Source organism: Setaria italica, chromosome I (genome assembly GCF_000263155.2).
Source record: "Setaria italica strain Yugu1 chromosome I, Setaria_italica_v2.0, whole genome shotgun sequence".
Classification (NCBI taxonomy): Eukaryota; Viridiplantae; Streptophyta; class Magnoliopsida; order Poales; family Poaceae; genus Setaria; species Setaria italica.
Window position 1 is genome coordinate 1,428,951 of NC_028450.1, and position 27,087 is coordinate 1,456,037.

The window sequence follows — 27,087 nt, forward strand, 5'->3', positions numbered from 1 at the left end:
AGATGATCAATTGTGAACGGTATTGATAGTTGGGTGGTCGAAAATTTTTGGTTTTGGAGTTAGATGGTTAAAATCAAACTCAGACGATAATAGGATTGTTAAAAATGAATTTTTACATACACGATTTGGTACATTCAACCAAACACAATAGTCCTTGTGCAAGTGTCCATCAAAGCCATCTAAAGTGAACCTAGGCTTCTTGTCCTTGCCTATATATAAACTAAATGTGCTCGAAGTTTCCAACTAAGCAATCCACCAAACGCAAGATTTACGCACCATCGTCCACGCTTACGTCATCTCACCTAACACAAACCATGGTCACCATCATAGCACGCCGGAGCAAGCCCCACCTAGTGGCGCCAGCATGTCCGACACCATGCGAGACGAAGACCCTCTCCGACATGGACGACCACCCCGGCAACCGGGCTTATGTTCCCTTGGTCGAGTTCTTCGTCCGCGACGACGACGGCCTCGGCCCAGAGGACCCGGCGGCGGCCATCGAGGCGGCGCTGGGCGAGGCTCTGGTGTATTACTACCCCGTCGCTGGCCGTATGCAGGAGACAGCCGGGGGCAAGCTGGCGGTGAGCTGCAACGGAGAAGGGGTGGCGTTCGTGGAGGCCGACGCCGCCGTGCGGCTGGAGGAGCTCGGTACGCCGCTGCTGCCACCGTACCCGTGCGTCGAGGAGCTGCTCTGCGACGCCGGCGACGCTCACGTCGTCGTCGGCAAGCCAATCGTCTTCATGCAGGTAGGTAACAGATAATCGTCGGCGTCCCCGGCCGGCAAGCCAATCGTACTAACCCCCGCCACAACTTCTACTTGATCGTTTGCATGAAGGTGACAAGGTTCCAATGTGGAGGATTCGCGATTGGTCTTCGGATCAACCACTGCATCGCAGACGGCTTCGGCATGATCCAGTTCCTCAGAGCCGTAGCCGACGTGGCACGCGGCGAGGCCGCTCCGGCGGTGCTGCCCGTGTGGGAACGGCACCTGCTAATGGCCCGCGCGCCGCCGAGCACAGGCTACGTGCATCGGAAGCTGATGTTGCTTCTCAAGGACCCTCCTGCCGCCGGCGCCGGCGCAACGCCGCCGGCGGCGAGCGTGGTGTGCCGGCACTTCCTCTTCGGCCCGGCGGAGATCTCCGCGCTGCGAGGCCGCGTCGCGGGGTACGACGACCTCGGGGCGTCGTGCACGAGGTTCGAGCTGCTGACAGCGGCGCTCTGGCGGTGCCGGGTGGCGGCGTGGGGCCTGGCCGACGACCAGCGCGCCGTCCTCGTCTTCGCCGTGAATGTGCGCCGGAGGTGGGTGCGGATCCCGCCGGGTTACTACGGCAACGCGCTCGTGTTCCACGTCGTGGAGGCCGACGCCGGCGAGCTGCGCGGGAGGCCGCTGGGCCACGCGGTGGTGCTCGTGCGCGAGGCCAAGGCGGACACGAGCGAGGAGCACGTGAGGTCCACCGCCGATTTCATGGCGTCGATGCGCGAGATGCCCCCGGCGACGTACCACGAGGAAACCTACATGATGTCGGACTGGACGCGCCTCGGCGAGGACGAGGTGGACTTCGGGTGGGCAAGGCGGGTCGGCGGCGGCGTCGCGATGCCGCCGTCACCGTTGGTGAGCTTCAACGCAAAGTGCGTGAATTCGGATGGCGACGAGTCGGTGATTGTGACGATGGCGTTGCCGGAGGCAGTGATGGAGAGGTTCGAGAAGGAGATTGATAAGATTTGGTCAAAGAATTAAAGATGTCGATCGAATGTATCCTTTGGGTTCTACGTACCATGTTGTTGTACTTTATAGGATGGTGAAATGCATGTGTTCTTACAATAAATGGCAAACTGCCTTGAACACTTCTAGTTGGGATGAATTGTTTAGTTTGCAGGCTTCACTCATCACTCTATTTTCTAAGTTTTTAGGACATTAGTGAATAGGCGGGATGGAACGGTGACTTGCTTCGACTGGTGCACGAATGTTGGCTCTTTTACTCTGTTTGCAGATCAGTACCTTCTGCTGTTCATTTGCTGATGTCTTTTGAGCGAGTGTTTGAGCCGAATGCACTTGTGCTGGCAGATGTTTGTTTTCTTTGGTAATCTCGTTTTGTGCAAGCTCAATTCCAAACAGTTGGTACACTGGATTTTCCTTGCTTTTATCGACTGGTATACTGAGTTCGTTCTGGCTTTCGATCTTGGAGATCGTGCTTGTCTTGTTTACATGTGTGGTATCATTGTTTAGGGGGGTATTTTGTTTCCATGATTTCACTGGTCCCTAATTCTTGTTGATAGATTGCTCTGCACTTGCTTCTCTCTTCCTTTTGCTAGAGTAATCTACATTGACCTTTGGTTCTATAAAGTAGGAAAAGCAGCTGCAGCTCTAATCAGTTCAGCAGCAAAGTGTTTGAGTGCCCTGTTCTCTCCTATCTCCTCCTACCTCCAGCTCAAAGTGTGTGCGCGTGTGGGTGTGAGTTCCAGGGAGCTCACCTTGGCCATTGCCAACAATTCTGGCGTCTGAGTAAAATGCAGAGAGGTTGCTTTATAGTTTATTTGATGAGAAAGCGATTTTGGTGCCTGAAGAGTTCTTGATTTCCATTGCCTGAGAGTTTAGCTCACAGGGACAGGAGTGCAGCAACTTGTAACATGTATAGAAAGACCAGGAACTTGTACATGTATAGAAACAGACCACCAACTGTATTGTATTACACAGAAAAATTCGCCGTCGCTCATATTGAAATGAATGTAGATGCGAAGCTCAGCGGATGACCTGCTACTGGCATTGCAAAAATGGTCATCATTCCATTCCAGCAGATTTTAGAGTCTTCAATCAAAAAGGTTGTATATGCAGAGATGAGAAACAGAGGTGTTCTTGTTTCATACAGTGTGTTGTGTACATATGTAATAGTTTGGAGGCATGGAGTAAGTGAATTTATAGCCCTCCCTCAGAGAAGGAACACAGGAACTCAAGGCTACGAGCAGCTGATGACAGACAGGAAGATCGAGGAAGCCCCCTTATGCCTTCCACCACGGGTCCTCGCCGGTCCTGAAGTCGGTCTCCACCCACGGGACGAAGAGGACCTTGCCGTCGTCGACGTCGGCGTGCACCAGGGCCAGCGACTGTTGTTGTTCCGATCAGATGAGCAATTCAACCAAGATCAGATTCAGTCAGTTGATGAAGGCAGATCATATCATTCAGCTAGAATCAAGGAAGCAAAATGAATGAAATGCATTGCTCACCAGGGGCGCCGGGCCACGGACGACCCTGCCCTGGTTGTTGTACTGCGAGCCGTGGCAGGGGCAGATGAACTTGTTCTCGGCGCTGTTCCACGGCACGACGCACCCCAGGTGGGTGCAGACGGCGTTGATGCCGTAGGTGGCCAGCGTCTTGTCCTGCTCCACCACCAGGTACGTCGGGTCGCCCTTGAGCCCCTGCGCCAGCGTCCGGTCGTTGGGGCCGTGGGTCTTGAGCCACTCGTCCACCTTGATGTCGTTGCCCAGCTTGTCCTTGGCGTACGTCCCGCCGCCGGCGCTGCCGGACCTGCAAATTATTACCCGTTGAGCTGCTGGCCGGCCGGTGACAGACAGGACTAGGCAGCTTACCCGGCGGGGATGAAGAAGGCGCCGTAGGGGACGACCATGCCGACGGTGGGCAGCGAGATGGCGCCCAGGAGGAGGAGGTTCATCAGCTTCCGCTTCTCCATGTCGGGGACGCGGTCGGCGGGGATGCTGCTCGCCGCCTGGCACGTGATGCTCCGCCGGCCCATCCCGAGGCCGAGGCCCTTCACCGGCTTGCCCAGCGAAGAAGCAGCGCGGGGCCGGCAGAGCTGCCATTGCAGGCGCGCACATCGCATGCAAACGGATATATGTGATCCAGACTTAAACATAGATAACAGATCAATCGAGCTGCAAATTAAATGTATAGCAAACCTGGATTCTGTGGTCAACTACTCCAGAATCCAGATACAAATGAGTGTCTACAACGTATTTGAATTGTTCGTCAAATCGTCAGGTAAATCCAGTGGACCACGGATCAGAACCAGGAGTGAAATCGATATAGTAGTGCTACACTGCTACTCCATTACTTTGTAGGTAGTATGATCCATGTTCTTTCAGTTCTAACTTCTACGTTGCGTTAACGAACTCATACAGCAAAGACGATGAACACGCCTTTCTCGGAAAAAAGTCACAGCAGTAGCCAGTAGGGGAGGGGAGAGAGGAGAAGCGAGGCGCAGAAGAAGTAGAAGAGGAAGCTGGGCGCTTACCTGGGTGGGGTTGGCGGCGGTGGAGAGCGCCGTGGAGGCCGCCATGGCTGCAGGGAAGGGAGGATCGGATTGCTGGGGGAGGTGTCGAGCGAGGCTTCTGTCGCTGGCGTCCACAGGCTTGCGGATGAGCCCCGGGGCTATATGTGTGTGTGTCCCTGGTGGAGGGGGGGAGGGCGGCCGGTGATTGGTTGATGCGCAGCGACCGGGCCGCGACGACCACATGTTGCGAGGGGCGCGCGGCCGTGGCACGCGCGCGCACTGTTACGGCCTTATCAGTACGGCAAGGGAAATCTCTCGGCTTCGGCTTGGCGCCCTGGCATAATAGTGGCAACTGGCAACAAGAAGTATCTTTGGGTCTTCTTGGCTCGGTGAACGTGGCTGGCACAACCGCACAAGGCTTCTGCTTTTTTGGCCAGATTGTAGAGTCTCCAATTTAGTTACCCACTCCCTCAGTCCCGATTTAATTGTCGCTCGGGAACCGGGATTGTGAGGGGAATACGGTTCCCGAGCGACAGGTAATAGGGACGGAGGAAGTAGTCCAGTGCAGGCTCTGCCCATAGGTGCTCCCATACTCCCGTATGAAAAAACCAACCAAAAGTTGAAAGATCAAACAAAAAATATGGACAGGTAGAGGATGCATAGCTCGTGCAAAAAATCGAGATGGAACAAAAATTGTGCAATGAGATTTAAAAACAAAGTAAAATCAGCAGCCGATTTTACCTTTTCATATCTTTGTACAAATTTTTATTGCATCTCAAATTTTACACGAACATAGATCTTTGCATCATCCATCCATTCATTTTTTTGTTGGATTCTTCATACACTTTTTTGTTCTCCCATTTACTGTAGCACGAATTTTAAACGGTAAAAGGTGTGTAAGGTAACTTCTTTCGGAAATCTGCTTGTTTTCTTCCCTACTTGGGCCTTGCGTCGCAGGTTTATTAGGCCTTAAGCGACCGAATCAAGTCCAGTCTCTTTGGGCCGACGACCTCATCATTAGCTAACAAGCCCATAGGGGGGAAGGTATTGTAGGGCCCTGAATCTGTCACGCCCCATCCAACGGGTTTGAGGCCCTGTGAAATTGCTTTCCTGAGCGGCCCAGAGTGAGTACATCACAGGCAGTATCGTTTTGCTGAGCTTAACTGTACAAAACAGTTTGCGACTTCTTTTTTTTTGAACTAAGATGGTTTGCGACTGTGTTACAGTTTTCACATTCAACTGACGGCAAACTTCTTTTTTTCTGGCATCAAAACCAGCAGATACCACGCTCAGTTGTCAGTGACTCAGTGCTTGGCGGTGTAGCACTGGCAGGCTAGCCCTCCCCAAAACGGTTCAGGGAGGAGGTGACTGGCACTGCCGAATCGGCACCCTTTTTTGCCAAAGCAATTTCACCCGTGAACCAAAAATGCAAAATGGAAGAGAATTTTGCTCGGGGCCGCACCATTGTGGAGGTCAAACTTGCTCGATCCCATGGCGGATAGCGGAGGCCTGATGCTGAGAGGAGATCCGGAGATCCAGCGTCCTGCTGCTCAGGGAGGGGTTTCAGTTCAGTTCATAGCCGCACACAAGAACAGCTCGACCTCGACGGTCTCGAAAGCTTCCATGTACCATGTTTCATCCATCAATGGCCGCTCGCAGTCCTCGCACTCAAGCCAGGATGGCCAGAAGCGAAGAAATCACAGACAAGAAGGCGCCAAGCTCAATTGAATCGGTTTGTGCTCCACAAATTCATCTCAATTGTCCTAATCCTATTCCTACCTCTGTGTGACAAGAATCCACGCCCGAATCAACCAACACGCAATTGAGTCGGTTGCGCATACAGGAGAATTGGAAGAGAGAGAAAAAATTGAAGAATGATGATGTGCCATTGCCGTCTCCCGGCTATCTGAACCCCTTCCTGAGCGAGTACCTCCCCTGCTTCGCCGCAGCCCCGTCTGGGGCTCCAGCCCGCGCGCGCACGGCCTCCGGCAGCTCTGCCTCAGCGAGCGCCAGCAGAGCGGCCGGCGGAGGCCGGGACGGTGCGGCGAGGAAGAGGCCCGTGATGTCGCGGAGCGGCGGCCGCCTCCGCGTCGCCTTGCCGCCCACGCCCGGCCTCTTCATCGTCACGTGGATCTTGACGGCGATGCCGCGCGCGGCGGCCGGCGGCGCGTTCTCCTTGTCGCCGCCGCCGCAGGAGCCGAGGTTGAGGACGGCCATCTGGGACGGGTCGATTGGATTCCCTTCGAGCTACGTAGGGTGCTCGGGTGGAGGCGGTAGGATAGGCAATCTTGCGGCGGAGTGGAGAGGGCGTGATGGGATGACCGGATGAGGATCAATGAGCAGGAGGCGGCGCTCGCTTGTATTTGTAATTGGGTCGTGGGGGCGGAGGTGGGAGGAGGGCATGCCGCCATGGCTCTGAAATTTTGGGGCTTGGGAGGGAGTGGGAAGTGGGAAATGGCGGAGCCCATTCCATTTCCACGGGTCGTCCAAGTTTGCGGGGAATCTTTGGAAGCGGAGGGCGTGTGTACTCGTTTTTCAGATTTGGATTCGAGAGCGCGGAGGTGGGTGACTGGCGAGGACGAATATGGAGGGAGGGAGGGAGGGAGGGAGGCGGAGGCTGCAAAAGTTGTCTGCCGCCTCGCGGGCGCGGCAGCGGAGGGGCTTTGCCGCTATGGCCTCTGGGAAGGTTCGAAATTTTCTGCCCGGTTTGGGAGACTCCCGTCCCTAGGATTTGCGCCAAATTTGGGCGCGCCAACGCCAACAACCAGCACGTGATACGGCGCTGCTGATTGATGCCGGGGCGGTGACAAGGGCACAAGACAAATTCGGAAATCCTGTATTCCAGTTGGACTTCGGACAGTGGAGGAGACTGGAGAGTTACTTCACTTGTGTGCAATTCGAGAGTACGCAGGTGAGGTGGAAAAGAAGACTAGTGTGTAAACTTATTGATTTTACTATGCTCTATCGTTCACTCTTTATTTTTCTATATATCCATGGAGTTACATTTCATAAGATTTGGTCGCTCAATATTTTATAAATCACTAGCCAATATGCTTGTGCGTTGCACGGAACAAAAATATTAAATTTAAAATAAACTACTTAAATAATTATATATCTGTGCAAATAATATATCACATGATTATTATACTCAGAAAAAATGATGGGGCACTCATTTACCGTTAGATTTTAATTGATATGATCGAAAAAGATGACATATAATATATGTTTGTTGCAGCTATGAAATACGAATTCCTCTACTCAAATATTAAGAAACCTAGGATCTTTTTGAAGATGTTTATTCAAAATTGCATTTTAGGATTAGTCAGCAGCACACGGGAGCTTTCATGTAAATATGTTGAGTCTTATCTCTGTCACGCTTTCACCGTCCATTTTCTACAATTGTGAACCGTCCGTCCATGCGCATGCCTCGCCGCCGCTTCGATGGCCGGCACCATTGTGAGCAGCGCTGGCGAGCAAGGTGCCGGGGCCGGTGGAGGCCAACGAGCTGGAACTCCCAGTATTTGCCTCCCCTTTGTCGCGTTCTTTCTCCTGGCTGGCAAGCACCGAGGTTGTAGCGGACCAGCGCGTGGGGCCAGAAGGTCAAGGGCCTCGGTGTTTTGGCCCATGGCACATGGCAGAGTGCCGGAGGAGCACATCAGGCAGGGAGGAAGAGTTGTTGAGGGGCGGTGGTCGAGCTGCAGGTCCATAGCAGCGGTGCTCGATTCCACGACTACTGTAGCCTGCAGCTTGATTCGCGCCGACAATGCTCGATTCGGTAGGTGGTAGTAAAGCCAACACCTCCCTGCTCCTCTTCCTTTAGCAGGAACACGCGAGCACCACCAAATCCGGGTTGAGCAACCAATTCACACAAGACAAATCTTCCTTCTCTCTGATCCCTCTTAGTTGTATTTCACATCAAGCAACGTAATCAGATAAGCCCCAATCCACCTGCAGATTGACAAGTGCTGCTGCAGCTCCCAAATTCGATCTCCTACCATTGTGTCGCGCATCCTCATGCAGGGAGGTGAGACGCAGATAGGTGGCGCGGGGAGCAGGAGAAGGGAGGTGACGAGCGCCGTGCGGTCGGCTAACGGATAGGGCAAGGGGGAGCTTGCAGACCAGGATAACAGATAGAGATTTGAACTCGTAAGCGGGGCGGGGGCGGTCCGCGGTTGATGCAGGAACTGAGATGGAATGGGAGGTGACGTTGTAACAACTCTACCTAAATTAAGTACTTTTCACTATAAACCAGTGATAAATCCCTGATTAAAGAAGTGAAATGACCCTTATAACCCTAAGAAGCTCTTTTTGGAGTTTGGAATAAAGCTTGAAATTTTATATGCAAACTTAAGTTTCTGCCCACATACGAGTTGTAAAACTTTTTAATTCAAACAACTTTTGTTAAAGATACTTTGACTAATTCGGAGTGGAAGGGAGTCAAAAACAGCAATCCAAAACCGGTTTACTAAAGGATCCTAAAAATCTTAAGTCCTGGAATTCGAGTTTTCCTCCATCTTTGCAAGCTTTCATCTCCCGAGTTCCTATCTAAACTCAAATCAGGGCCTGAATGAAAGTTGTAGTACCTCGAGTGTGTTCCAACTTTGTTACACTGACCCAGATCCAAATCGGGCCCGAACCTGTTCAAAACCCTGATCAAAGTGAGGTAAACCAGTCAACTCACTCCTGATGCCTTAAAAATCCTAAGTCTGAAATTCCAGATTTTTGGCTAGCCTTGGCATGAATTATCTTTGAATTCTTTCACGATCTAAACCAATACCTTAAACAAAGTTTGAAGAACGATCAGAGTTGAGCAAGTTTGTTTAAGGGAGTTTCGGAAGTTGTGTTGAAAGATCCGGAGGAAGATCTCCCCAAAGCTGGTCGGGCTTGCTGCCCAAAGGGAGCCTCGACGCCCGCGCGCCAGAGCACGTTTGCTCACGCGCGGCGCGCCGCGTGGCCGCCGGCCACCAGCAGCTCGCCGGCGCCCTATCACCAGTGCGACAGCGACAGGACATGAGCCACGGCGCCCAACCCGCGCCCGCGACAAGACGGAGCGAGCGCAGGGCTAGCCAACCGCCGGCCGCGCGCATGTCGCCTTCCGCCTGCGACGGCTCTGCTCCGCCAACCCCGTTCCGCCCGTCCGCCGGGAAAGCTGCCACGACCATGGCGTCCCGCGCCTCCGCCTGCTCGCCCAACCCCCACGGTAGCCCTCCGCCTCACCCGCCCGACAGACCGGAAGCCCCAAACGCGCGCCGCCCAAGGCCAATCGCCGCCGAAGACCACCCGGAGCTCCGCCTCCTCTGCCCAATGGCGCCGCCGGCCAATGGCCGTCTTGCCTGCGCACTCGCCGCTCCCGGGCTTATCCTTTCCCCACCGGAGCCCCGCCTCGACCCTTCGCGCCACCCCGGCCCTATAAAAGGGACCCCCTCACCGGCAATTCCACCCCTTGCCACCGCCCGCACCCACACCCCCGCTTTCTCCTCTGCGCTGCCGTTGAGCTTCCGTGGAGCTCACCCCTTTGCGCCACCCCACACTCCGGCGATTTCGCCACCACACTCTTGAGAAAGTTCCCCTCTCCGCTCAAGCCGCTTCTTCCAACTCACCAGCCGCCCGCTCCTCCGCGCGGTACTCGAGCTTGCTTGTGTCCGCAAGAAGCACCGCCGCCGCCGGAGCACCGTCGAAGCACCACCGCCGCCGGAGCACCGTCGAAGTCTCGTCGCCGCCCAAGCTTTCGCGCGTACGACCTTCCACCCCAGCCTACTCCTGTTCGACCCCAAGGCTTCACCGATAGACCTGGAGGTAAGCGACCGACCCCTTGTGTCTCGTCTCCGCCAACCCCTTTTGTTTCGTTTCGACCGACCCCTTTTGTTTCGGTTCGTCCGACCCCTCTCTGTTCGGTTTGTCCGACCCCTCTCTGTTCGGTTCGTCCAACCCCTTCTCGTTCGGCTCGCCAGACCCCTTTTTCCTTCGTCTCGCCCGACCCTGCCAAGTTTCGCCGACCCTTTCTCCACCTCGCCCGAGGGCTCAGCTGCATCTTTTTCTTTGACCCGAGGGTATCGGTGAATTTTTTTTTCAGGGATTTCTCTGTGTTGAGTCTGAGGACCTCGGTACGGTTTTTCCTTAAATCTGAGGGTCAGACCATAAGTTTCTCCCAATCAGACCCTTTCATCCTGTTCCCCACCAACAGAAGTTGAACTCCTCACCTTTCCTGTAGCTTTGCTACAAGTGTCCGAGTTAAAACATGAGTGTGTTGAAATAACCATCTAAAATGTTTAACCCCTGCATTGCATTTCCGTGTAGAGTTGAATCTCGCCGACGGAACGTACAAGCTTCACCCGGCACCGGAAGAAGACCCCGCCGAGGAGCTGTACCCCTTCGAAGGAGAGCCCGAACCAGAGCAAGACCCCAAGGACCCGCAAGCTTTTCCTGAAGGCAAGCCCCAGTGCATGAACTCACTGTTTAACTTTCATGCCACTTATTGATTACTTGATTGCGCATTTACGTTTCTAGGAGTTGTAATGAAACCTTAGATGCATAAACTTAGTACCTTGTTTGATTACTAGTTGCTAAGGTCGAGTGGTGCAATGCTTAATAGGTTTCGGTAAAAGTCGAGTGATTTCCTGTCACTCGCGAGTTATAGGAGTTGAATGTTCCAGTTATGTCGCAACTATAAGGACGACGGACGGGGTCAGGCTTATGTTCGATACTTGGTGGATTGCCCCGTCTGTCTAAATGAAACTGGACTAAGGTCGAAACGTGTCGGCGTTCGTGATCAAGTGTTTGAAAGTACTAATCTCATACCTAGTATGGGATGGGGAAGCCTAGTACCTGATTGAACTGGGGCGTGGCATACCCTCCGGCTGTCCTTGGAACGTTGTTCCCATGGTGCATCATGTGGGTGCAAGTGTGGTCATAGTACGGCAGAGGCCGGGATTATGGAGCATTGCACGCCAAAGGCAGTTGGCCCTGACACGTGCCTAAGGGATCGATGGGGACGGCGGACAAATGAAGCGACCCTTAGTGGTGCGCGGATGTCGTGAGATTAGGTTTGCCATGCATGGTTAATAAATTCGAATCGATTCGTCTACCTCTCACAGTTTGGGACTACTTGATCGCTATTCTGCACTGAGTAAAGATGGAACATGATGATGATATTAATCTTGATGCTTGTTAAGTAATTGCTTGGAAATCATGCTTGTTTAGCATAAGTTGCTAATCTAGACTGGATAAAGAACGTAGAACATGAGCTAAAATGTTGAAAGTAAGGACTGACTTTAGACGCTTTGGCAAAGAAAACCCCAGAGCCAGAAGGCCTTGCATGTCTAGGTCTCAGTCGTGTCTTCCCGATGGGTCAGTCTTGCTGAGTACTAGTTGCTCAGCCTTGTTGTGGCTAATCTTTTCAGGTAATGCCAATAGTTTGGTTGCTGGTACCACTTGGCCGGCCCAGCTTCCTCCAGGCTGGACAGTCGAGTGGGATCCCTCCTCGGACGGCGAAGGAAGGAATTTTTGATGTCATGATCGGCTCCGTCGTGATGTCATGTATCGACGTTTAGCTTCCGCTAGTTCTATTTGACTTCGAACCTTGCAAATTTCGGTCTGAATTTCGAAAACTCTGATGTAATAAAATATGGAACTTGTTGTCGTGATGGAATGTTGTAACCTCTGTGCTACTCACCTTCGCGTGAGCAATGCTTCTCGATCCTGTTTATGTGGTTAATCGGATGAAATCCGACGGTCGACCAAGTTGACTTGCTTAAAGTGCATAATCGCGTGTCAGGCGACTTCAATGCATTTTAGTCAGGTTAATTTGGGCGGTTCCGCCACAGACGTCAACAGTCAATGATGGATGGATGAAACAGTCGATGATAGAGTTGGATCGCGGGTTGATTTCAATAAAATTCGAGGGTTTTTTGGCAAAATAATCACGACGATTGGAAGAAACAACCGCACTTTAATATTAGGTATAGATAAAAAAGTACTATATGAAAAAAGGGGGAAATGCTAAGCTTGGAGCGTTTTATTGAACCTCGGGCCCTTGGCACAAAGGCGGATCTAGTGCTGGGACAGGCGGGGCTCAAGCCCCCCTACCGCCGCTCGGACAATGGAGTCCCCCTTAGCCCCTCCTTGATTTTTTTAGAAAGAATGAAGAAGAAGGTAAGGGAAGGAAGGAAGGAGAAGAAGAGAGAGCCCCTCCTAACCTCATAGGCTAGATCCACCACTGCCTCGGCACTCTATTTTCTTTCTCGTTCCATGCCGCGCCCCAAATAACTTCTTTCTTTTTTTGAGTAGTTCACCATTGAGATTTAGGACTTAGGTTAAAGTTCACCGGAGTCTGGTGGGCTTCAAGGGAGTATTGATATATTTCTACTATAAATTTGGTTGAAGTTATCTAGGTTTGACTTAGAACAAACTTGAACGACCTAAATTTTGGAACAGAAAGAGTATTTTTGAATCAGTCCTCTCAAACCTTGTAGACCTTGATGCCTAACCCAACGGACTTGCCATTATCTTTTCCCCTGTAAGTCTATAATGGGCACCTCTAAATGTGACATGCTTAAATATGATTTTCCTGACAATAGATGCCACCACATGCGTTTCTTAAATATTTTGATTCATGTAATTCTTAAAATTTAATTTTAAAGACATACACATGGATTTGTTCTTTATCATGTCATCAATGACTTTGTACTAAGTGTGGAACCACCTACCAGCGATGGTGTATGTAGTGGAACGAGTATGGTTGATCTCTACTATTTGCACATAGACACATGAGTTTTAATCGACAAAATCTATAGGTGTATAATTAAAAAACATATTTCTACATATATATAAACTTGTCCATAAAAAACTCATAAATTTGCAATTAGGGGAAAGCTTTGGGGGTGTTTGGTTACAGGGACTTCATATCGAATGTTTAGATACTAATTAGGAGTATCAAATATAGGTTAATTACAAAATTAATTGTATAAATGAAGGCTAATTCGTGAGACAAATCTATTAAACCTAATTAGTCCATGATTTGATCATGTGATGTTACAGTAAATATATGCTAATTATGGATTAATTAGGTTAATAGATTCGTTTCGCGAATTAGCCACGGCTTATACAATTAGTTTTATAATTACTTCACGTTTAGTCTTTCTAATTGGTATTCAAACATCCGATGTGATCCGAACTAAAAATTAGTCCATGGATCCAAACACCACGTGGAACTGAGTGGAGCATGAGTGTCCATTGTGGATGTACTGGTCCACCGTACGGTCCGCGGTTCTTTTCTCACCTTTTTCAGCTGCTGGAGGCCATCAAACCGGTGGAGGTCGATGGCTACTCGTACTAGGTGAGTAAAACGAGGCTGAAAACTAGAGAAGTGGTGTGACATCCATGATCACAGAGTGGAGAGAAAAGCACCTGATTGGACATTGGTCAAAAGTATGGCCTAAACAGAGGAAGGAGGTAGTGTAACAGATGAGGGAAACCTTTCTTACTTCGTACAATTATTAAGACGGGCTTCTGACCTCTTGATGTCCAAGATGTTGACTTTGCTTTTTAGTTATTGAACTTTTTTCTACAAGGAGGTAAACGCTGGAGTTGAATCAGCACATGATACGAAGATAAGTTGTTCCATCACTCCAGCTTTGCCTTGTGGGTAAAGGTAGTTCTGTTTTATTCCCTTCGGCCATACACAAATGATGTCCTGAGTTGTCTTGAGCTAATAATTTTAAAATTTTATTGAGTATTACTTTTGATATGTCAAGTTTGAATACTTTCAAAATTATATGGATATATTTGTCTTGAAATATAATTTCCTAAAAAGTATATTTTTTCTTTTTTTCTAATGTAATAAAAGTATTAGTCAAAATTGTATTTTGAAGACCGTGGTGTTAGGATCCCATACAGATGTGTGATGATCCTACGATGCCAGCTAGAAAATTATGATCCCATTTTGAATTGTAATTCCACATTATCATATATGATCTGAGGTGAGAATTCTGTTACTTTGTTTGAGCCCCATAGGATTAATAGGATCCTACAAAGCATTTCCTGACAACAAACTTTGTAAACATATTATAAAATAAGGTAATAACTATGAGAAATTAAGTTTATGTTCAGTCAACATGTTGTAATACACTAAGTAATATAATAATTGATTCATGGACCTTTTAAACGAGCTATGATGAAATATTGTTTGATTAAGGAGAATAAGTGCACTCAAATTTACAAAATAAATTGTTTATCAAAATAAATGTTATGCCTTAACTTTTACAATATATTTTATTTCTATATAAAATATATGTATTTTTCAAAATATGATATAATCATGATTCTGTGATCTTATTCTCTGGTTCTATCAGGCAAGGCAAAACTGATCCTACATAGGACCCCTATTTTGACAAACTTGACCGCCTGCCTTCCTAGATTCGAGTTTAAAGGCTGTTTTGCCCCAAAATAAATCGACATTATTCAATGATGAAATGTCCTTGGTGGGTACAAATGCTGTTTTGTCGATAATGGCTTAAGAGTATCCTATGCCGTACACAAGGGTAAACAAACACTTGATGTCGCTGTGACAGTGCTGCTGATGCCTCAATCTCATCGATCTGGCCACAAGTGAACGATGCACTAAAATAATTCATCAGTCAGTGGTATTGCATTCTCCCCTTTAGCCAGGCAGTGGATCAGCTATCCACCTGATTATCCAGGATGAAGGTAGCTAACTGCTTGTTGTCTGCTTGGTTAATAACTCCCACTTCAATTGTGCAGGTTTTGATGGAAGAATCAAGGGATTTGAGTAAGATGAAATCACATCTCTGGGGTCAATTAGATGATCCAGAAAAGGTTTGGGGGAACAAGTGAACTAACATTGACCTGGATGCTTTCTGGAACACAGAGAGAAATACAATAAAGTAGATATGATTATTGGGTTGAGGAACGTCTTGACATTCAGGCAATTGCGAACAAACTTTCCAGACATTTTTCAGAAGAATAATCTTGACACAGAAACTGAAAAGCTAGTGTTCCTCCAAAAAATTGTTGTAAAATGCTAGTTGGCATTATAATACAGAGTGATTTCAGAGAAGCTTTTCACCGAGAAGCAACGCACAAACGGGCGGAATTACATGCCATGGTTCAGACATTGTTCATATGTGTAGGGGGTGTTTGGTTCATTAGGAGGTCCTAAAATTCATGTCACACCGAATGTTTAGATACTAAGAGTATTAAATATAAACTAATTATAAAACCAATTGCACAGATGGAGAGTAATTTGCGAGACGAATCTATGAAGTCTAATTAGTCCATAATTTGAGAATGTAATGCTACAGTAACCATTTGCTAATGATGGATTAATTAGGCTTAATAGATTTGTCTCATGAATTAGCCTCCAGCTATGTAATTAGTTTTATAATTAGCTCATGTTTAGTTCTCATAATTAGCATCTGAATATTCGATGTGACACGAACTAGACTTTAATCCACGGAACCAAACACCCTCTGGATATATCGCTAAAAGATCTGGAGGCATCGGAGTTCGGAGAGCCTCAGCGCGACTTCGCCTGTCACCTCGCGCCATGTGTCCATGGAGGCCTGCCACCTGCCTTTTTTAGGTGGGTGTAATTCATGTCACATCGAATGTTTAGATACTAATTAGGAGTATTAAATATAGATTAATTATAAAACCATGGCACAGATGGAGGCTAATTTGCGAGACAAATCTATTAAGCCTAATTACTTCATGATTTGACAATGTGATGCTACAGTAAACATATGTTAATGATGGATTAATTAGGCTTAATAGATTCGTCTCACGAATTAGCCTCCATATGTGTAATTAGTTTTATAATTAGCTCATATTTAATCCTCCTAATTAACCTCTGAATATTTGATGTGATATAATCGCATCAGCCCTCGCACTCCCATACGTTGCGCCGGCCGCCGCGGGGGCGTGCGCTGCGTCTGGCCAGTGGCCACGCCGGCCCCGCGCTCATGTTTGATATTCATTTAACAAAAAAGAAACATTGGGAACTCTTAATTTGGTTTGTTCCATCTATTCAATTTTTCCCACCTATTTGGTGGGTCCTACTTTTTCATCATTATATCAATTCTGCAGTGAAAAATGCTAAAAATTTGGTGCCATATCTCTCTTCTATAGGATTCTCTACATGTATCCAGTATCCCAACCGATCCATGCACGTCCCAGCTCTTCCGCGCGTAGCAAGCGCGGGCGCGGCAAGGCGCGCCTCGCGTCCTAGTCCCATTACAATTTACAAGAAATTGACACCAAAATTATGTACGCAGGGAGCCTATCTACAGCAATCATCCATGACCTCTCTTCTAGGAGGAGGAGGAAGAAGAGGAAGACAGCAGATTGAGAACAAAACGCAGCTCGCACACAGTCCGCGCTGTGCCCGCGCTACACTTGGCTCTCCAGGTCCGGCTGCCGGCGGCCGGAGGACCCCGCCGCCGACGCCTTGGCACCGGCCTTGGGCGCCTGCTGCGGCGGCGGCAACGCGGGGCGCGCCCGGCAGACTGGGCAGGTGGCGCGCGCGCAGAGCCAGACGTCGACGCAGGCGGCGTGGAACGCGTGGCGGCACCCGGGCAGCGCGCGCACCGCGTCCCCGTCCTGCATGGCGCTCAGGCACACCGCGCACTCCATGGGCGAGGCGCTTCCGTCTCCGCTGCCGTGCGCGTCCGCCTTGAACATGAGCACCGGCATGGCCGCCAGCGCCGCCTTGTCCATCCCGGCGGCGGGCCTCTTCCGCGCCGGCGGCCCCGCGCCGGAGTCCGTCCGGTGCACGCCGTCGCTGCCGCTCCAGCGCACGTACAGGTAGTTCATGTACAGGATCACCCCGTACAGCACCAGGCACACTGCCGTGAACGCGCCCACAAGCTCCAGCGTCGCGCCGGAGGTGCAGCACCTGCCGCGCCCCGGCGGCGCCGTCGCCGCCGGAGTCCCGGCTGACGCATCCGCCGCGGACATGCTTGCTCAGCTCGCTTGTCGATCGGCTACCAGCTTGGATGGGATGCCACTCTGGAGCGCAGCGCCCTGGCGCGCGTTTCTTGCTAAGCTCGACTGGTCGCCGGCGGGTTGGTGCGAGGAGGGAATTGTTATGTGATTTGGGGAGTAATGGTGGGGCTCGGATTGGTGCTCTGGAATGCTCCGGAGGTTTGGAACTTTGTATAGCAGCGGGTCCTGATTATGCAAGCGATTGGGGTGAGGATTAATTAAGTGATTAGTTAATTGCGGTTTGGTGTGCGCATCAGTTGCTCACTGCTCATGGACGGAGAAAGGTAAGGGAGCGCGGGGCTTTTGTTGCCACGAATGGTGCGGTTGGGTACCATGCTGCCATCCTGTCAATGGGTTGGAGTGGCAGTGAGCTGAGCACACGGATTTGGATCTGGAAAAAAAAAAGGCACATAGATTTGGAGATTGACCTGATCACTGATAGCTCGCCAAATTAAAGTAACCTAGTAGGGTTATCGTTAACTAGTCTGGTTTAGTTTTTTTTTTCATCGGTAGTGTGTGTTTTTTGGGAGTGAGCCAGAGGGCCCTACTTGCGAATGGTTAGGCTGGTGACTTTTACAACTAGATTTTACTTACATTTTTATGAGGGCCTATATTTTCACAATCGTATTAAAAATTTTCATTTTCATTTTCATTCTTTAGTTCATTTGGTTTCAGCCTTTTTTTGTGTTAAAGTGCGTTATGGTCCGACAATGCTCCAGTGTGTGAAGCCTATTAGTGCTTGCTAGAAGTAACTGAAAATAACCTAAATTTCTATCTTGGTTTATTTATATTCCAAATCCACCCTTAAACCACCTATATTTTTTTGCAATTGTTTTGTTAATATTCAGTTCTATACTTTTTTCTAGATTATTGTTACCTTTTAGATTCTATATGTTGACCTTGTCAATGGTAAATTCTACTTTACTAGTTTATTTCTTTTCAAAATCATCATTCGTGTAGCAAAAAAGAAGAAAGACAGAAGGTCGGCCACATCAAAGACATACTGATGGCCATGCATGTAAAATTAATACTTATTTGCGAACCTGAATTAAATCCTAAAAAGATAATAATCCATCACTCTAAACATGCCCTTATTTAAATAATCGATTTGTCGAAGAACAGGGTCACCAAGGGGTGATTGGGGCCTGTGGTATTTTTTAGTCAGTGAAATATTGTAATCATCAGAAGGTTTCTGCATTTCTCTTTACCATCCTAGCGGCGGCGCCTCCGGATTCTTCGTCCTGTTGAAGTTGACTCGTGGAATTGTAGAGATGTGCCAAGATTGCAAGAAACGAAGAAATGGGGCAAAATTATTTGAGTGATGATGGGGACAAGGGAATTAGGCACAACTGGGCCAGAGGCATATCCAGAGAAAGCGTACAATAACACGATGCCTATCCACAAGGAATGATCAAGCAACCCATGAGCAGCACCTGCTCATGGTCTCTCATTGTCTGGAAGGTGGAACTGGTCTCCAATGGTAAAAGGTGAAGCTGAAAACTACTGACAGAGATATGACGGTTCTACTCGACGAAAAGATCTGCACGAGAAAATATTGCTATAGCATCTCAGGCACAGTACAGAGGGTTTTAGGAAAGTTCGTAATTGGAGGAACTAAAGAACAATCGAGGGTAAAACACAGAAGGTAACATCTTGGTCATTTTCATTTGTCTGAATTTTGTTCTGCCCCGATGTCCTTTTGAGCAGCTAGAGCCATGGCCAAGTTGTGTGTTCAGTTAGTGTAAAGAGCTGGAAATCTTATCCTTATGCACCACAGCACCAGCTTATGTATTTTGGGGCCACTAAGATGGGAGATGGCAAACACAAAGATGGCAACGATTCGTCTATTTAAGAATATCTTGGAAGCACATGACATGTTGCATTATCCTGTTTGTGACTATAATATTAGGATTTCACACGTTAGCTTGTTGAATGTATACGACGTGGATCGATCGATCTGATCACATATGCATTAGTTATAATGATGAAATTTTTATAGATGTTGGTGCAGTTTTTATTCTTTTCTTTTTGTTGCTGCATTTTGCACCTCTTACACACTGGTGTATTGATGTGATGCAAATGACGCTTCCAGAAAGTTGATCTTTATCTGCAAATAGTCATTGCATTTGGACTTGTAGTAGTTCTTTTTTTATAACCAAATGCCAAATTGATTCCTTATTGGTACAGGTATGATACAAAATTTACAGTAAATAGGAACAAGCTATCTCGAGAGGCTATGTTCAATTGTCTTCTTGCTATGCGGAAATGTGTGCCTGTCATCATTTCTAGGTTTCATTCTCTGCACGTAAGCTGTCGCATTTCAAGATATTTTACACGACGGAGACACAACAAAGGGTTAGTACAGGCATACGTGGCGCCGAAACTCGCAGCACAAATGGATCAGGTTTGGACAGTGACCCAAAGTGTAGGATGTGGTCATGTGGAAAGGCGGCTACCAAGCAAGAACCAACGGTTGCATTTTATCTTCAGTTGGTCTCAGATACCCGGTCAAGTTTCAGCAGGTTTCAGCTAAGCCATTTCCAGAGAATTCCTTGCATTGGGTGTTTGTGTATGCGGTATGCTGCATATGCATAAGAGAATTTGAAGCACAGTTCCAATAACGTTATTGCTAGTTCCAATCATACTTGAGACGACAAAAGATGATCAAAATTTAATTCTCCAAACCAGATTTTAAATCCATGACCTCAGGCCTCGGGATCACCGCTGCTACCTGCTGCAGCGTGCTGCCGAATTCCTTTGCCGCCGTCGCCTGACCAGATGGAGGATGGAGGTATATCATTGTGAGAGCTGGGCGGCGAATCGACGCTGGTGCTAGGTATGGAGAGAGGGATGGGGGTGATTATTGTGTGAGAGAAACAAGATTAGGAATTGTGGACGGTACGGTAGCGATGAATGGATGATCCAGTTGAAGCAAGGCATTCCATAATGTGCATCATTATTTATGTACAATCGGTGGCAACATGTCGTTTCACCCTGTGTTTTCGACCTTTTTTTTTGTTAACACGGACACACATATGCACTCGCAAATGCTCACCATGTTTTCTAGTCTTTTTTAACTTTTTAGTGAAATAATCTTTATTAACAAAGTTTCAACCTCTACTAAAAAAAGAAACGACGCAACACAAATCTCAAACTCAAGAAAATCAAACATTTAATTCTACGTCCCAACTACTAAGAGCTAGCCTGATTCAGTAGCGAATATTCTCTTACATCACGAAATATGTCAACTTTTTTTTTCATATGAGGCTCACCCTATTCCCATTCATAGAACGGAAATTCCGCATGTCCGTTACACGAGAAAGGAAACGATTAGGCGCTTACCAAGCTAGTCTATCTATCGGGAAGATAAACTAGTGAAACTTTAAACCTCCAGGATTCCCAAGGAACCCTCAATTCGGTGTTGACACTGGTTTGACAGAGGTGGACACAACACCTTAAGACTACTGGAAACTTAACAGAACAACACACAGCAAAAGACATTTTCTGCAAGCGCCAAGCAGATGAATGCCGTCAGCTTCTCTTCGGACCTTGTTTTCTTCTCCCCTATTAGTTCTCTTCCTCTTCTTCCTGACTTCCTCTTGGTGTAGCTGGCATCAGTCTCGCCTGCTGCGGAGCTTGTTGTACCATCACCTTGTGCGCGCAAGCCAGCAACATCTTGACACCCTCCATTAGCTTGTCCTGTAAGTCGGAGCTGCAGAGACATGTCCAATAATTCATAAAGGCACAAGCATGAATCAAGATTTCCATCAGGTTTCTAATTATTTTTTTTATCGAAACAAGTTTTGTTTCTACTCTTCCAAATAGCCCAGCATATTGCAGCAAGACCCAAAGTGTAGACTGCTTCGTCCCTATGCAACCATCTCCTTACCCAAGCTCTGTAATAAAATGTGTCAACTTATATTTTAAAATTCGTGAACGGGTGGACTTCATTTATCAGTGGAAGTAAAATTAGGCAAAAATAGTGTCCAGAGCTCGAACCTGACTTTGGCAAAAATAGTGTCCATAGCTAGAATCAAACTCTCACCCTCATTCTTTTAATACAAAGGGTGCTCACATAAGCTTCTCCAATATATGTAACGACACTTTAGTTCAAATTTACCTAAGTTTAGTGACCGAAAATTACGTTTTCTTTTTCATTCTTTGAAATGTTGAGCCCTGCTCTCGACCCATTTGTGTAATGTTGCAGCTTGCACAAGCAGTTTTAGTTCCCTGTCGCCCGGGTATGCAGTTGGCAGGAACTGAATTGCAAACCCACACGAATGCTCCTGTATCGATTGAATGCATAAAACCATACATGCTCGTCCTGCACAGCCCATGGGTTTTACATACTAAATGTTCAAATGCATCCATCATCAAGTCACATCATATCTTCCTTTTTTCGCGACATCCTAGTTGTAGGTACTTAATTCCCTGTCTGGAGAAGAAAGATGCTTCTAGGCGGTTCACACGTTTTAGAAGTTATTGTCAAATGACAATTCTGAATATGCATACCTGTGGACCTATTGGTAATCAACATTTCCTTTTGCGCTCCACATGTTTTAGTAGGTGTTTCCTTTGAAACAGAGATGGTAAACGGCTACACGCTCAAGTCGCAGTTACTTAGTATTACATAGCTTTGGTCATTACTTTAAATTAAAGAAATCAAATTATGGTAGTAAATTTCTAAACAAATTTGCTGATATGATTTTAAAGATTTTGAACCTGTGTATATTATGAAAAATATAAACAGTTAGAATGTGAAAAGTTTGAGGAAAAATTACCATATACTCCCTCCGTCCCAAAAAGAATGACGTTTTGGCATTCAAAATTTGTCCAAAAAGAATGAAAATTCTAGGATTTAAATCTTATGCATGCACAATTTGGCGCGTTGATCTCATGCATACATAATTAAATTGAAACATATTTTCTCCATTTTCTATATGCAAACTTAACTAACTAGGTAATGTGTTTTTTTTTTCATTCACCTCTAAATTCCAAAAAACTATACTTTTTGGGATGGAGGGAGTATGTATTTTTTCACTAGAGAGTAACCTAGGAGAGAGTAGCATATTTCCACGTTTTTCTACTATACGCTAAATGCGCAAAATCTTTGGTTGAAAAAACGGGTAAAGTGGCAATCAAACGCCCAAAAGTTAAAGCCCGTGTCTACTAGACCCAAGGCCACTAGGGCGGCTCACGGAGGCCCAGACTGCGGCGCCTCACCAACCAGCAAGGCCACAAAAGCACCCCGCCGCCCGGGCGCCCGGCCATGTCGTCGTACGGGTACGGCCCCACCGCCGCCACGGCGGACGCGTTGGAAGTTGCCGCCGCCGGCGGCAGCTACCGTGTGTGCGACACGGTGGTGCTCGTCTGCCTCGCCTGCGCATCCGGCCTCATCGTCCTCACGGTGGCCGTCTGCTTCCGGCGCGCCTTCGCCCACGGGTACGCGGCCGCCGCCGTGGGCGGGAACGGCGCTGGGCCCGCCGCCGCCGCCAGCGGCAGGAACCGGTGCGGGCTGCCGCCGTCCGCGCTCTCGGCGATCCCCATGCTCGCGTACCGGAGGGGCGCCGCCGGCGCCGGCGCCGGGTGGGCGCAGTGCGCGATCTGCCTCGCCGTGGTGCGGGACGGGGAGACGGTGCGGCTGCTGCCGGCGTGCGGGCACCTGTTCCACGTCGAGTGCATCGACCTGTGGCTGCGCTCCCACGCCACGTGCCCGCTCTGCCGGCGCGACGTCGGCGAGGCGGCCGCCGAGAAAGTTTGAGCTCGCCGCCGGCCTCTGGCTCAACTTCTTTCCCTCCATGATATCCACATCTCAGTACTTGTACGTGGTAGCTAGGAAATTAGGCATAGTTTCATTTTGATGCTAGAATTAAAGGATTTTTGTAGCCATCTGATTGGGGGAAAGCTCATTCTTCTTTTTTTATGCACTTGGTTTTGCCATTTTCATAACCTGCAATCATATGGATGCAAGATGCACATTGAAATATTAGACGTGTCTAAATCAGGAGACCCTGCAAGTAAATCCGATAAGGATTTGGATTAGATTGGGGTGTAAAAAATACAGGATGATGATGAAATGGTGGCAGCGTAGGTCAACTTTGGAAGGATATTGCAATGATCTATATCTATCGTCAAGGATATTATAAGGACAATAATTTTACTTCGTCATGCATCCTGATTTGATAGTAGCCAATATAAAATAATCTGCGAAATTGGTACTTCTGCCTTACTACATGTCCATCTGTGATGTCCTTATCTGGAACTTGTGTGCTTCTTGTAACTCATGGTGTCACTTCTTGCCAATGGCTCAATATACCATCTTGATTTTATAATACCCTCTATCTATGCGGACTGTCCTTTTTATAGGAGAAAGTCTCTGAAGGTAGATTAATAGATTCTGGTGATGAAACTTTTGTGCACTAAATTTAATATATGTATAGTATATAATCTGACTAATAATTGTTGGTCAAAATTTGCAAACTTTGACCATTTCAAATCAAAATACGTCTTACATTGTTGAGCATAGAGAATACCATGTTTAGTCAACAAATGGTGAAAATAAAAATAGAGAACCTTGTGTCCTTAGACTTTGGAAAAAAGGACAATAAAAAACCACATGTTTTAAAGACGTTTGCACTGCGGGTAGATTGAAATATCTCAAAATTTCGTGGCGAACTAAATGGACCACTGCCTAAAATATCTTTTGTCATCGTTACATATTTGCTGTCACTTCTGTAGTTCTTTCAGTTCGACAGAGCAGTTTGTGCAGAATCCTGCTCGAAAGTAAACCGTGTGGACAGGGCCGAACTTGATGGAAGCAGAGCACCACACTTCCATCCATCACAATTCCCAACCGGCAAGTACTCATTAGAAAGTGACATTAAAATATCTATGAGAGATCTTTTAGAAAGAAGATAGAGCAAATGCCATATAGGAAATCTGCTTCTTTAATCTAAATTTTGGTATCATCATTTTATTACGCAAATGTGTTAGTGTTAACTGCATTGTGTTTAGACTGTATCAGCACAAATTGCTTTTCTGCCAGGTGGATACATAATTTTAATGGAGGGGAGCTTCCCATATAGTAGTGTGGTGGCGGATGTTCGAGGGTACAACTCTACCTACCAGAGCTTAAATGTTGATGCCCCCCGATCTAATTACACTCATGCGAGTTTTTCTAACGGGTTTATTTGTAGGCGTGAGTCGTGGACATGTGACGCAATGTGTGTTTGTGTGCATTGTAATAGCAACGAGAAGAGGTACATAGGGGAAGGAGCAGTCATCTTACACAAGACGACTCATGAGATGCACATGCTAAACGTTTTGTAGTAGTATTTCATCTTAAACTAGCAACTAGGAACGTGTGGCACGCACGTGCATAATCTTGACATTGCACACAGGGAACGTCGCTAGATTTCTACAATTTGCCATCGTGCTCTTTAGAAATAGAAAATGTTTCCTTGTGTGCATTGTTATTAAATTAATTAATTCCAAATTTGCAATTAATCATCTTCCAAATCAAACACATTACCTAATAAAATGTACTAATTGCCTTCCAAATCAAGCTTATGGTTTCCACATATAGTGCACGGTTAACCCATCAACTATTCGAGGTATGTGAACCATATGAGTAGATATGGATGATTGAGATATCAAATAGACTAGCTACAAAAAAAACTAGATGCATTTATAGTTTAGAGTTGATCTTGAAAATAAATATATAGTCAAATAACTTTTCCTTCAACTAATTCTAAGAACAACATGATTCTTTGTGTAAATATATCTATACCTAATATTAAAGTGCGGTTGTTTCTTCCAACCGTCGTGGTTGTTTTGCAAAAAAAAAAACCCTCAAACTTTACTAAAATCAACCCGCGATCCAATTTCATCATCGACTGTTTCAGCCATCCATCATTGACCGTTGACATCCTCCCACTCCATCTTAGTTCCCGCATCAATCGCGGATCACCCCCACCCCGCTTACAAGTTCAAATCTCTATCTGTTATCCTGGTCTGCAAGCTCCCCTTCGCCCTATCCGTTAGCCGGCCACACGATGCTCGTCACCTCCCTTCTCCTGCTCCCCGCGCCGCCTATCTGTGTCTCACCTCCCTGCATAAGGACACGCGACACAGCGGTAGGAGATCAAATTTGGGAGCTGCAGCTGCACGCTTGTCAATCTGCATGTGGATTGGGGCTTATCTGATTTCGTTGCTTGATGTGAAATACAACTAAGAGGGATCAAAGAGAAGGAAGATTTGGCTTGCGTGAATTGGTTGCTCGACTCGGATTTGGTGGTGCTCGCGTGTTCATGCTAGAGGAAGAGGAGCAAGGAGGTGTTGGCTTTACTGTCGCCTACTGAATCGAGCATTGCTGGTGCGAATCAAGCTGCAGGCTACAGCAGCCGTGGAATCGAGCACCGCCACCCAACTGCTGCCCTGGACCTGCAGCTCAACCACCGCCCCTCAGCAACTCTTCCTCCCTGCCTGATGTGCTCCTCCAGCACTCTGCCATGCGCCATGGGCCAAAACACTGAGGCCCTTGACCTTCTGGCCCCCACGCGCTGGTCCACTGCAACCACGGTGCTTACCAGCTAGGAGAAAGAACGCGATGGAGGGGAGGCAAATACTAGGAGCTCCTGCTCGTTGGCCCTCCACCGGCCCTGGCACCTTGCTCGCCAGCACTGCTCACAATGGTGCCGGCCACGAAGCGGCACATGGACGGACGGTTCACAATTGTAAAAATGGACGGTAGAAGCCTGGCAGAGATAAGACTCAGCATATTTACATAAAAGCTCCTTTAGTTGTTCTAAAATGTGCCACTGACTAATCCTAAAATGCAATTTTGAATAAACATCTTCAAAAAGATCCTAGGTTTCTTAGTATTTGAGTAGAGGAATTTGTATTTCATAGCCGCAACAAACATATACTATATGTCTATCTTTTTCGATCACATCAATTAAAATGCAAATATATGCTCCATCATTTTTTCTAAGTATAATAATCATGCGCTAATATTATTTGCACAAATTTATAATTATTTAAGTAGTTCATTTTAAATTTAATATTTTTCTTCCGTTGCAACGCACGGGCATATTTGCTAATATTTTTTCAAACATGGCAAGGTTTAGGATAATAGATCGATCATCTTTCTTGTTCTTTTTAATAAAGTATAGTCGATGCGCACCATATTAATAGAGAGAGAGAAAAGATGGTGCGTGGATCAAAGGGGTAGTTCCACATTTGATATCATTTATATGATAGTCTTTCCATTCTCTAGTATTTGGACCCTAGGATCATTTTTATGTATGGATCAAAGGGGTAGTTCCACATATTGAGAAGACTAAAAGCACAAAACTGTGACCCCCCCTAACATCTCATTGAGCTCTAGTAGGATAACCACAATACTGTGGCCATTTTTCCCACAAGTTGTGCGACCAAACTGGCTTTGCGTTCAAGTATATGATATTTTCAAGGTTTTTCCCAACTCAAAAGCTCTTCCTCCCAAAATTGGAAGCTTATTCGGATCAGTCAAACGTTTGGGCCGACAGACCGCTTCGTTAGTTTTGCTGCACACACACCTGGGCTGATCATAAAACAGCACACATTGGGCCGAAAGATTGCGCCCAGTCATTCGATTCGTTAGTACTCCCTCTGTCCCAAATTACTATTCGTTTCCTCTTTTCTAGATGTAAGAATGATACAACACACATTGGGACGGAGGGAGTATCTGTTTTAGGGCCTGTTTTCTTCCACTTGCTAAACTTTAGCACCCGTCACATCGAATGTTTAGATACTAATTAGGAGTATTAAACGTAGACTATTTACAAAACCCATTACATAAGACGAATCTAAACGGCGAGAC

The 27,087-nt window shown here is 47.3% G+C and overlaps 4 protein-coding genes across 5 annotated transcripts; 2 read left to right on the forward strand and 2 right to left on the reverse strand.

Moving 5' to 3' along the window:
- Positions 1-235: 235 nt before the first annotated feature.
- On the forward strand, positions 236-1,883 carry LOC101778422 (acyl transferase 1). The gene is made up of 2 exons (XM_004951254.3): positions 236-746; positions 836-1,883. The coding sequence occupies exons 1-2, from the start codon at positions 315-317 to the stop codon at positions 1,736-1,738; spliced, it is 1,335 nt and encodes a 444-aa protein (XP_004951311.1). The 5' UTR covers positions 236-314; the 3' UTR covers positions 1,739-1,883.
- An 881-nt stretch (positions 1,884-2,764) lies between these two features.
- On the reverse strand, positions 2,765-4,569 carry LOC101778821 (cytochrome b6-f complex iron-sulfur subunit, chloroplastic). 2 transcript variants are annotated; one of them, XM_004951256.4, is made up of 4 exons: positions 4,248-4,569; positions 3,586-3,809; positions 3,223-3,523; positions 2,765-3,102 (listed from the first exon to the last, which is right to left on the reverse strand). In XM_004951256.4, the coding sequence occupies exons 1-4, from the start codon at positions 4,467-4,469 to the stop codon at positions 2,998-3,000; spliced, it is 852 nt and encodes a 283-aa protein (XP_004951313.1). In that variant the 5' UTR covers positions 4,470-4,569; the 3' UTR covers positions 2,765-2,997. The 2 variants fall into 2 exon arrangements, with proteins under 2 accessions (XP_004951313.1, XP_004951312.2); XM_004951255.4 differs by having other exon boundaries at positions 3,586-3,860; positions 4,248-4,390.
- Positions 4,570-16,240: 11,671 nt separating this feature from the next.
- On the reverse strand, positions 16,241-18,029 carry LOC101756277 (RING-H2 finger protein ATL39). The gene has a single exon (XM_012846833.3). It carries the CDS (start codon positions 17,196-17,198, stop codon positions 16,632-16,634), a length of 567 nt encoding a protein of 188 aa, XP_012702287.1. The 5' UTR covers positions 17,199-18,029; the 3' UTR covers positions 16,241-16,631.
- Positions 18,030-22,113: 4,084 nt separating this feature from the next.
- On the forward strand, positions 22,114-23,559 carry LOC106804402 (E3 ubiquitin-protein ligase EL5). The gene has a single exon (XM_014805414.2). The coding sequence runs from the start codon at positions 22,495-22,497 to the stop codon at positions 22,984-22,986; it is 492 nt and encodes a 163-aa protein (XP_014660900.1). The 5' UTR covers positions 22,114-22,494; the 3' UTR covers positions 22,987-23,559.
- The last annotated feature ends 3,528 nt before the right edge of the window (positions 23,560-27,087 follow it).

What these genes read in the sequence shown, in the direction of transcription:
- LOC101778422 (XM_004951254.3), top strand. Translation starts at nt 315, where the DNA reads ATGGTCACCATCATAGCACGCCGGAGCAAGCCCCACCTAGTGGCGCCA. An exon ending in AGCCAATCGTCTTCATGCAG is followed by an intron (nt 747 to 835) that starts GTAGGTAACAGA and finishes GTTTGCATGAAG; the next exon opens with GTGACAAGGTTCCAATGTGG.
- LOC101778821 (XM_004951256.4), bottom strand. Translation starts at nt 4,469, where the DNA reads ATGTGGTCGTCGCGGCCCGGTCGCTGCGCATCAACCAATCACCGGCCG. An exon ending in GCCTTCTTCATCCCCGCCGG is followed by an intron (nt 3,524 to 3,585) that starts GTAAGCTGCCTA and finishes AATAATTTGCAG; the next exon opens with GTCCGGCAGCGCCGGCGGCG. An exon ending in TCCGTGGCCCGGCGCCCCTG is followed by an intron (nt 3,103 to 3,222) that starts GTGAGCAATGCA and finishes GAACAACAACAG; the next exon opens with TCGCTGGCCCTGGTGCACGC.
- LOC101756277 (XM_012846833.3), bottom strand. Translation starts at nt 17,198, where the DNA reads ATGTCCGCGGCGGATGCGTCAGCCGGGACTCCGGCGGCGACGGCGCCG.
- LOC106804402 (XM_014805414.2), top strand. Translation starts at nt 22,495, where the DNA reads ATGTCGTCGTACGGGTACGGCCCCACCGCCGCCACGGCGGACGCGTTG.